General features: G+C 36.3%; 2 protein-coding genes and 1 non-coding gene across 3 annotated transcripts; all 3 read left to right on the forward strand.

Moving 5' to 3' along the window:
- The first annotated feature begins 413 nt into the window (after window positions 1–413).
- On the forward strand, window positions 414–486 carry TRNAR-UCU. Its single transcript has one exon. It is a non-coding gene; the product is annotated as a tRNA-Arg (tRNA).
- A 4,315-nt stretch (window positions 487–4,801) lies between these two features.
- LOC21408916 (mediator of RNA polymerase II transcription subunit 11) lies at window positions 4,802–6,237 on the forward strand. Its single transcript, XM_010099817.2, has 3 exons — window positions 4,802–4,936; window positions 5,045–5,161; window positions 5,859–6,237. Exons 1-3 carry the CDS (start codon window positions 4,883–4,885, stop codon window positions 6,033–6,035), a joined length of 348 nt encoding a protein of 115 aa, XP_010098119.1. The 5' UTR covers window positions 4,802–4,882; the 3' UTR covers window positions 6,036–6,237.
- Window positions 6,238–7,589: 1,352 nt separating this feature from the next.
- LOC21408917 (ankyrin repeat-containing protein At5g02620) lies at window positions 7,590–10,094 on the forward strand. The gene is made up of 3 exons (XM_010099818.2): window positions 7,590–8,294; window positions 8,402–8,817; window positions 8,928–10,094. Exons 1-3 carry the CDS (start codon window positions 7,838–7,840, stop codon window positions 10,092–10,094), a joined length of 2,040 nt encoding a protein of 679 aa, XP_010098120.1. The 5' UTR covers window positions 7,590–7,837.
- The last annotated feature ends 72 nt before the right edge of the window (window positions 10,095–10,166 follow it).

Raw genomic sequence — 10,166 nt, forward strand, 5'->3', positions numbered from 1 at the left:
GTAAATATATATACGCTCCTTCCCACTCCCTCCCTATCCAGTATCCACCTATAATTATGGAGAAGATTCATTATGTTATGGTCAATTACTTTTTTTTTTTTTTTTAATAATTTCCCACATGAGGTATATGTATAACATTCAACCGATTTGTGATGTCTAATCATTGCAGTGATCAGTCCCACTTGATTCTACACTTGATGTCTCATCAACCGATTTCTAACAATATTGTTCCATCGGGATACGATTTGTTGAGTAAAATAGTTTAATCAAATATCATCAGCAAGTGCATATATAAATACCTCCTATAACATTAAAAAAAAAATCTATAACAGACAAAAATAAAATTAGGAAATTTGTAATCGTTTGCATTGTGTTTTAATTTATTACTGTTTTTTTAAATATAGTCGCAACCAGCGCCCATGGCCTAATGGATAAGGCGTCTGACTTCTAATCAGGCGATTGTGGGTTCGAGTCCCACTGGGCGTGTTCTATAATCTTTTCTTGTCTTTTTGCATAATCCCTTTTCCGTTTTTCTTACTTTTCTTTGATGGTTTTACGCGTGAAATACGAAGAATCAACGAATAATACTTCCATTGGGGCTGAACATTGAAAGCCATTTACTAGATTGGGTGCCACATGTTCTTAATATTAAGTAGAGAAAGAAAAAGAAACATAATGCTTTTTAGCATAAACTGGCTTTGAATCTTTACTGAATATACTTATTCATGAGAATAGCAAGAAAAAGACAGCTAGAGGATACCACTATAATTTATGTCGTACAATGTTTTCTTCGCTTTGTGATCTTAAAAGTAAATTTCCCACATGATTTTCAAATACTAAGTCCCCATTTCCTATGCTTTACTTTATTCGTTAAGCATCTTAGATTGTGACTTTCTTAACTTTTATATATATATGATTATGACTTTCTTAATTAATATATATCTATAGGACTTTCTCTGGTATGTTAATATATTGATAGGTTAAGTTTTTTACTTATTAAATTTGTATAAAATCATGTAAAAATCTATATACTAGCATATCTAACAGTTAAAAAAACCTGATTATATATATATATATATATATATATATATATATCCTGCGGCAATTATTGTTTCATCTCAAAAATTAAAATATGCTCTCCTTCCCTTCTTTAATCCCTTAAATAGAAGATTAGATGAAAAGAGAAAAAATGTATAATATTGTTCCTCTTATTGTGTAAGCAATTATAATATCACATCAAAACAAAAGGGCAAGATAATAGTCGTGTCATAATAATTTACTTTGTCAATTTTATTTGCTTCGACTTAGAGGTTATTATATCTATCACAACATGAATCTCAAGTAATCTTGAGATATCAAGCAAACAATTCTTTTCCAATCAGATTCTTCTATTTGTGTGCTTCAAATTAAGCAGAAGCTACGTTGACAAATTATAAAAGAAGTTGGGTAAGATGTTAAATCGTATCACTTAATTATTTCTCATTTTTTTTTCCTCCTTATTTATTATGAGAACTGCTTTTGTGGGAAAAGCATACAAGTACTATTACGTAGTACTCCAGTTGATCGGGAAAGATATATATATATATATATATATTAATTAAACTTCGCATGTATTTATTTGTTTATTTATTTAATGGATTTCTTTCCTTCGTTTGCTTGTGAACTTGTTTCGCGACTTTTTTGTCTACTGATTTTATGTCATTGTCATTCGAGATACTTCAATGTCACGGTGTGTCGATATTTAGGAAATGACCACCACATATTGAGCTACAACTCATCAGGATAATGCACTTTCTTTCCCACATTATAATTGTGTCGGATGCTTATAATTATTTGATTTGAAACGGCTAGCTAAAGTAGGGTCACGTAAATAAACTTTCATACGTATTTCAACACCTACAGCAACATATATATCATTAACGTTACTGTTGTGTGGGAAAATGTGATGTACACCTAGACCAACGGCGCCACGATACGTGGCTATACTTGCTTTCTGCCGAGCATCCAACCATCGACGCTTCGTTTCCCTCACGATCAGCTATAGAGCCCGAAGATGAAGTCCATGATTAGGGCGACGACCCCATGAGACGTCGACGGTTGATTCCGCCTGGGTCGACACGACAAAATCCCTCGACTACAGAAGGGATCACTAGAAGGGGCGAGAAAGGTTAAACAACCACTGATGACGAGGGGAACGTCCTTTTTTCGACATAATGGGTTACATGCAAAGATAAGAGAGGTCTGACAGCATTTATTGCAAGTTTACAAACCGCACCCCCCAGGGGATAGAAAAGCATTACGGAGACTCACAGAGCCGTAATAGAAGACTAATTGGTTGAGTGAACAGTACTGATTAGTGGGCTATGTCTGGGCCTAGAGCACTTGAGTGTTCCTACCTACGAAGGAAACCCACCCAGCGAAGGCAGTCCGAGTATAAAAGAAGAAGGACCCCAATAGGGAATGGGGCCAAAAAAAAAAAAGATGGTAAAAGAAAAAGAAAAAGAACGAGGGAGAGAGAGAGATAACATTCATTTTGTAAACTACGAGCTCTACCAAAGAAATATAATATATACAGTGGATGTAGCTCTAATATTATAGAGTGAACCACTATAAAATTCTTCCTGCTCATTTACATACAGTTGGTTCAAACACAAAAATACTTAAATCAAACTAGAATCCACACTTTCATTAAACCCACAAGCCGGTAATCCTAAGAGTAACTCCAAGGTAATCCGGCGAGTTTATTGTTGACGAAATCTAACCGTCAACAGTTACCATTATTGATTATCCTCAGTTGAAAATAGCAAAAGTATATGAAAAGAAAAAACCCTCAATGATTACTAATATATATATATATATATATATATATATATATATATACACACAATACTAGAGAGGTTTTAGGAACCAAAGAGCTAAAGACAAAATTCGCAAACGTGTATTCCCTAGAAAAGCCAATTTTTTTACGTGACCCCTTTGAAATTCTTAGCGGCCCTTTGGGTATTTCTCGTTGAAATAATGATCCATGAAATAACGAATTGTCTGCCATGCCATTGAAAGTGATTGCAAAACGAGTAATGCTATATAATAAGCAGGTATTATTACAGCCAAGTTGGTCTTAATTATATTACTAGAGATGAGAAGTCGGTAGATTGTAATTTCTAGTGGTTTCTTCTCCAATAGATTCTCCAAGTGGATTTGTGAATCAATTCTTTAATAATATTCGTTTAAAAGTGTTTTCTCATGTTGGAAATGGTATACGTGTTGACGTATTAGCAGAAGAAGCATGAATTAAGCGTGCACTATCCTATCAACAAAAACAGTGGCTTTGCTATGATTAATGTATACTCGTAAGTAGTAATAAAGAATAATAAGTAGTATTAAAGAATTAAAATAATAATAAATAGAATTTACGGGAGGGGACGCGCAATTCGTAGTGAAATAAATATGCGAAAAAGTGTTTGTTTTTCGTTAATTTAAAGAACGAAAGGAAAAAAAAAAAAATTTTTAAAACTTTTTCTGGACGGCATATTTGTTTCAGACCAAAAAACGACATGTCCAAAATATAAGTCGTTCAATCTTATATCTAAAGGTTGGGAAAGCCACATATCGTCTAACGTGGAAAACAAAGATACGTTGCATTGGTTTAGCCTTGTTAAGAAAAACGACCGTCGGTTTAAGATAGGAAAAGCTATTAAATGTCGTTTCCAAATTCCAAGTGGAATTTATGATTTATGATTTATATTTTTATTCCCTTCCTAATACGTGTTGTTTCCCTCATTCTCCCTTTTATTTATCTTTCCCTTTCTTTTTGATGCAAAATAAACATGCCCTAAATACAATATTTTTTTTTTTTTTTCATTTTTAAAAACTTCTATACACTAATATAGAAGTCTTATTCATTTGTAGATGAGACTTCTACACCAGCGAGGTCTAGAGAAAAGTTATGAACATTACACTCGTGCATAACTTCCATACCAAGATTAGCACAATTAATGATATCAGCCCAAGAATTAAGACCTTGACTATCAACTACATATTGGTTGAAATTAAAACCATTTAATTTGAAAACTATAGTGCTAATATTTAAAACCATAAACCAAATACCTACTACAGGATGAGTAGTGTTTATAAGAGATGACTTTTTTTTTCTTAATTTTTTTTTGGAATATTTTAAAAACAACAAATTTATGTAGCAATTATCATAATGGTTTTCACGTTATATGCTACAAAATTATATAGTGGTTACATTTGTAAGCTATCCTAATTTTATTTTTTTTGGCTATATTTTATGTTTTAACATTACTAGTGAGATTATGTTATATGTCTAATCACTTTTTTTTAATTGTAAGAATTACGCTAGATGAAAATAATGAGAGTGAAGCTGAGCTATATAGTATTTTTTTAAAATACTTTAGAAATGAAAAAAAAGTAAATAGTAATTTTTTTAATGACACACCCACTTTTTATACTACAAAATTACCTAATAATTGTTTCAATAATTTTAATTTTTACTATCTGTAAGTAAAATTTATAAAATATTCTAAATATAAAAATGATGACATAGTAATTATCAGATATCGCATGTTGTATTAATATTAATTTTTGTTAATCTTACAATATTATAAAAATACTCATACTTACCCTCAAAAAAAAAAAAGAGAGAGAGAGAGAAAATACTCACTCTTGTTTGACAAATTTCAAGCCCAAAATAAACATAATGGGCCGGACATCATTAGGCCGAGTATCACTTCGAGTCCGAATCCATACAATTTCCCAGTATTAAACCAGAAAGAGAGAGTTGTGGAAACTCGATCTCGCAGGTCGCGGTCGGTGAAGTCAACCGCGCCGGCGACACGAAGGAAAGCGTAGAATTTTGCACATGGATTCCCAGACGCAGAACACGTCGTTGCAGAGGCTTCAAAATGTCGAGAAGGTATTGAAAATCCATTTTTGATTAATACGAAGCTCGACCGGTATTTAGGGCACAGATCGTGAAATACAATACGATTTTTTCAATTTGATTTAACTGGTTTTTGCGCAGAGAATCGTTAGGGTTTTGGAATTGGCGGGAGGAGTAATGGACGAGCTTTCGAACCCTGCGGGGCCCAGAAAGGAGTTCGTCAACAACCATTGCCGCGAATTCATGCAATTGATCAAGGTCTTTCCTCGCGTAGCATTTTACATTAATCGTTAAAAATGGGATTTTGGGAAAATTTTGATTCATTATTTTGGATTAATAATGGGTGGCGATGTTTTGATTGGTTTAGATTATTTTTATTGATTTTTGATGAATTAACTAGAATAGTACAACATTTGGACTGGCCAATTAGTCTGCCAACTGTTTGACTATATGCCAAACAGTCTGAAACCCACAGGGAGAAATGAAAACCGTGTATTTCGGCTTCTTGGTGAAATTACTTACTGTTAGGTTATATCAGAAGCTGAAAACAATTTGGGTGAAAGGTCTGGGATTTCATACATTAAGGCCGCGTTTACCGAACCGTAAAGGAATGTAACGAGCGTATGTCAAACCGTAAAAGAATGTAATGAGAAAGGTAATAGGATTAAAAGTAAAGTAAAGGAAATAAATAATTCGTATTTCCTTTAAGTGTTTACTTCATTAAGAGTAAATAAAGTAAATTTGACATTCATTTCTTTTAACATGAAATCGATATCAAGCGGTATAAGGATTGACATTCCCTTCCCTTGTCAATGCGTCCTAATTTTAATGAAGTGGAAATTGATGGCTGTTATCCTTAGTTTGGATTAAGCTCTGACTTTGGCTTTTTATTAGTTATTGCTTCTAAAATTGAGGGTGGAAAATTTTGTGAGTTTGTGTTTCTTTTATGAATCAGGATATCCAAGTGTCATTGAGGGAAGAAATCAAAAGCGCATGTGATTATCGTCCCTTCGAGAAGTGCGATTACAGTTCCAGAATAGCCAATGAGATCTGTTGCAAGAAACTGGAATATGTTATCTCTCAGTTGGATGGGATGAAACAAACCATTGATGAATATCATGCTGCAATTTAAAGATGTAGGAAAGAGAACAGAAGAAGTAGCTAGAGCTTTTGATTTTTACTTGGAGTATAGAGACAGAGGTTCCGGGGGTTTAATCCCATGAGGTGCTTGGATTACTTTCTTTGGTGTAGAAATAGAGATGATATTTGGATCTGCTTATGTAATCTTGATCCCTATAGCTTTATCACATCCTAAGTATTTTGGTTTTATTATAGTTGCACTTTTAGTTGGTTTATCATCAATTCATGTTATTGAATGAAATCTATTGCACATACACTCTTAGAGAGCCACTAGATAATAATAGGTTGTGTTCATATCAACATATAGAATGGAGATGTCAAACAAAGATTTATAAAACGAAAACCATATATGCTCATTAAGTATATGTGGTGTCTGCTTCTGAGAATAACATGAAAAAGTGGAATTGTGTCATTCAAACTAGTCATTTAGCTGCTATTCTTTGCGAGATCAGATGGGTAATTGTAAACTCCAATTTTCAGTAGAAACGAATTACGGTTCTTTAGGAAGATTGAAGAGAGTTAAGGAATACATAGTACGTACCACAAGGAGTTGAGTTGTGTATGCAAGAGGAAAACATTGTAAATTAAAAATAAAAATAAAAAAAACTGAATTTAAATTTGTATAAGAGAAAATATTGTAGCAATATAACTTGAGTTGTAAAAAAACAATGCCATAGTTTTGCTGCCACATAGATGAGCATTAAACCAACTACTACTAGAAGTCTGTAGAAGCAATAATTCTCTCTCCCCCACTTTTCTCAGCAACGGACGGACAATTTGTTGGAATCATGTACAAAGAAAGTACCTTACAAGGTGAGCGACGTTTCTAGGTAATGAAGTTAGCTCTTCGAAGGTTCAGAACTAAGAGAGCAAGGAGTTTATTAGAAGATTGAGAACTCAAATTAGGTGACGTTTATATGGCGCAACATCAAAATGTCGAGAGAGAGAGAGTTTTAGATGGAGTCAACTATAACCCAGAAGTATTAGGCCACTCTATGTGGGAACATAAAATAGAAAGATAATTCGTCTCTGTCTTGTTACTCTTGGGTAGCTTAGGCTTTACGCATATGTTGACTTAAGAAACCATTATCTAATATGCAATAAAGTCGCACGCCAACAAGATAATAGATATGAACTAAGAAGCTTCCCTAAATGGACTAATGCATGCATTGAGATTTGAGGGGCCCAACAACGGGGCTCTAATTGCCTCCATTTTCCGCAGCTTCTTTTCCTCACATTTGCTTGACAACAAGAACAACTGGCCAACACCGTCCATCCACCAGAATTTGCAATGAGCAAAAGTTCCAGGAAGCATATCCAGTGTGGAAAAAAGGCTACCATCATTGACACATTACAGATTACACTGCATTTTTAAATAACTAAAAACCGTTTTCCCTCTAATTTCTTTTTCGAGGGACTTATCTTATCAAGATTATATTACACTCTTCATCGGAGGGGAAAAAAATAATGAAAATAAACAAAGAATTGAGATTTATTTTCCTTCTTTGCAGATGCTTGGGACTTGATTCGTACATTTCCTTGAAGATACTTAGGAAGTTAAATACAAAAAGTCTTAACACACGTGGGGCTCAGGAGAATAGTACCGCTTGGAGATACAGAGTCAAACACACGCATAAAGAGAAACGTAAATTAAAAGTACTTTGTCATTTCTCCGTTTTTTCTGTTCTTGGCAGGACAACGGGTATATAAGAAACATTTCTTCTACATGACACAACCAGGAACACAACACACACGCATAAAAAAGAAAGGTTGTGAGTTTATAAGCTTGAGATAATGGATCCAAGTTTCTCAGAGGCGATCCGGAGAAATGACATCCCAACATTCAACGGTTTAGTTCAGAAAAATGAACGAATTCTCGAGCAAAGAGAAGCTAATTCCAAGAACACCCCAATGCACCTTGCTTCCAAGTATGGACACGTAGACATGGTGTCCAACATAATCAGTTTGAGGCCTGACATGGTTGCTGCCGAGAATAAGGACAAGAACACTCCATTCCATGAAGCTTCTCACGCAGGGAATGCAAAGATCTTGAAGCTACTGTTGGCCGCCAATCCTGAGGCTGCTCGTCAGCTCAACTCGGCCAACAAGACTGCACTTTTCATGGCTTGCAGTAATGGCCACGTTGAAGCGGTGAGTCTGCTGTTGACTCAGCCTGGACTACCGCGTCTAGGTGAAGATGGAGCGTTTGATCGAACTTGTGCCCATGTCGCTGCAGCAGGTGGATATACAGGTAACTAAAGTAACAAAATTTGCCTTTGTTACGTAAAAATCCTGATTAAAAAAATATATTGTACAGTATGATTGTAAAATGTACTAAGAGCAGAGTTAATGGTATAGATGTTGTTATGGAGCTGCTAAACGTGCACCCCGAATTTGTTCAAATGATCGACGAGAATGGAAATTCGCCCCTGCATTGCTCATCGAGCGGAGGATATAGGGAAATCACTGGGATGCTGCTGAAAGTTGATCCAAGGCTAGCTCAGAAATATAACAACAATGGTTACACACCACTGCACTTGGCCGTGATCAACTATAAATTCTTAGTCCTTCAAGGATTTATGATGATGGCTGCAGCATCTTTCCAACGCCTCACAAGAGAAGGAGAGACGGTGTTTCATCTTGCTGTGAGACATAACCGATATGAAGCTCTAGTGCTCTTGATTAACATGTGCAATGGGATGAACTTGTTTAGCTGTGAAGATCGACATGGTAACACCATCTTACATCTTGCAGTTTCCGAGGGAAATCATCAGGTAAGAAATCACGATGCAATACTGAGAACAAGGCCACTAACAGTATGAAACAAAAAGAAAAGACAGTTTGAGCTTCTCTTTAACTTTGCTCCTGATTTCCTTAATTGCAGATGGTAGAGTACTTGATCAAAAAAACAAAGGTGGACGTTAATTTACGGAACTCGAAAGGGCTCACAGCACTCGACATCCTTGACCCGGCCAAGGACAGAGTAGAACATCGGCGTCTTGAAGCCATGTTCCGTGAAGTTGGAGGGAAAAGAAGCATTGAATTATTATCCACCCCTCCAAAAGTACCAAAGAAAAGTGCTAGGCCGCTGCCACTAGAAACCGTACCACGAAGGATCCTTTTTGAGAACGAAATGCAAGTCTTTTCCAAGAATTCTTCGTGGCAGCAGACACATATGGGGGATGAATGGCGCGCACGGACTCTTAATGATAAGGGCTCTCCTTCACCTTCAAGCAAGGCCACTTCTAGCTCTTTATCATCGCCCCAATCGATGTCTTCTTGTATGTCATCGCCACAGTCCAGAAAGTTCTGGCCCCGAGTACTTCATATTGATCAAGAGGGAAGTGACAACGGAATAACACGTGATCCAGAGTCCTTGTCTCCATCCGACATACGACACGAAGATTGTGTCTGCAGAAGTCACCAAGAATTACTCTTTGAGATCCTCAACAAGCGGCGGAACAAGCAAGGCCACAAGGTATACACAGAAGCGTTACAGAATGCAAGAAACACCATCACACTAGTGGCTATTCTGATTGCGACAGTTACTTTTGCCGCCGGGATTAGCCCTCCAGGCGGTGTCCACCAAGAAGAAAAGCTGAAAGGGAAAGCAATGGCAGGCGAAACAGTAGCTTTCAAGGTGTTTGCAATAAGCAATGACTTGGCATTGTTCACATCTCTCTCCATAGTTGTGGTTCTCGTCAGCATCATCCCTTTTCGGAGAAAGGCACAGATGAGGCTTCTGTCACTTGCTCACAAGGTCATGTGGGCAGCTGTGACATTCATGGCGATGAGCTATGTTGCAGCCATGTGGGTGATAATGCCGAAGAGCCAGAGGATGGAAATTGCGTTTGTGGCGCTTATGGCGGTGAGCGGCGGGACTCTAGGGATTGTTTTTGTTGGCCTGGGGATGAAGTTGGTTGAGCACTGGTTGGCGAAAAGTAGGTGGAAAGAAAGGAGAGACATAGAGGCGGGAGTTCCTGATCCTGAAATGGGAAGCGAAAACTCAGATGTTGCAAGCTCCTATCACAAAGGATATCACTCATATTGACTTTTTTTTTTTTTTTTTTTTTTTTTTTTTTCTCCCCAGGGGGGGGAAAAATTCACCAATTTAATGGGGGGA

The sequence above is a fragment of the Morus notabilis genome, unplaced genomic scaffold (genome assembly GCF_000414095.1).
Source record: "Morus notabilis unplaced genomic scaffold, ASM41409v2 Scaffold307, whole genome shotgun sequence".
Lineage (NCBI taxonomy): Eukaryota > Viridiplantae > Streptophyta > Magnoliopsida > Rosales > Moraceae > Morus > Morus notabilis.

What these genes read in the sequence shown, in the direction of transcription:
- LOC21408916 (XM_010099817.2), top strand. Translation starts at nt 4,883, where the DNA reads ATGGATTCCCAGACGCAGAACACGTCGTTGCAGAGGCTTCAAAATGTC. An exon ending in GGCTTCAAAATGTCGAGAAG is followed by an intron (nt 4,937 to 5,044) that starts GTATTGAAAATC and finishes GTTTTTGCGCAG; the next exon opens with AGAATCGTTAGGGTTTTGGA. An exon ending in AATTCATGCAATTGATCAAG is followed by an intron (nt 5,162 to 5,858) that starts GTCTTTCCTCGC and finishes TTTATGAATCAG; the next exon opens with GATATCCAAGTGTCATTGAG.
- LOC21408917 (XM_010099818.2), top strand. Translation starts at nt 7,838, where the DNA reads ATGGATCCAAGTTTCTCAGAGGCGATCCGGAGAAATGACATCCCAACA. An exon ending in TGCAGCAGGTGGATATACAG is followed by an intron (nt 8,295 to 8,401) that starts GTAACTAAAGTA and finishes TTAATGGTATAG; the next exon opens with ATGTTGTTATGGAGCTGCTA. An exon ending in TTTCCGAGGGAAATCATCAG is followed by an intron (nt 8,818 to 8,927) that starts GTAAGAAATCAC and finishes CCTTAATTGCAG; the next exon opens with ATGGTAGAGTACTTGATCAA.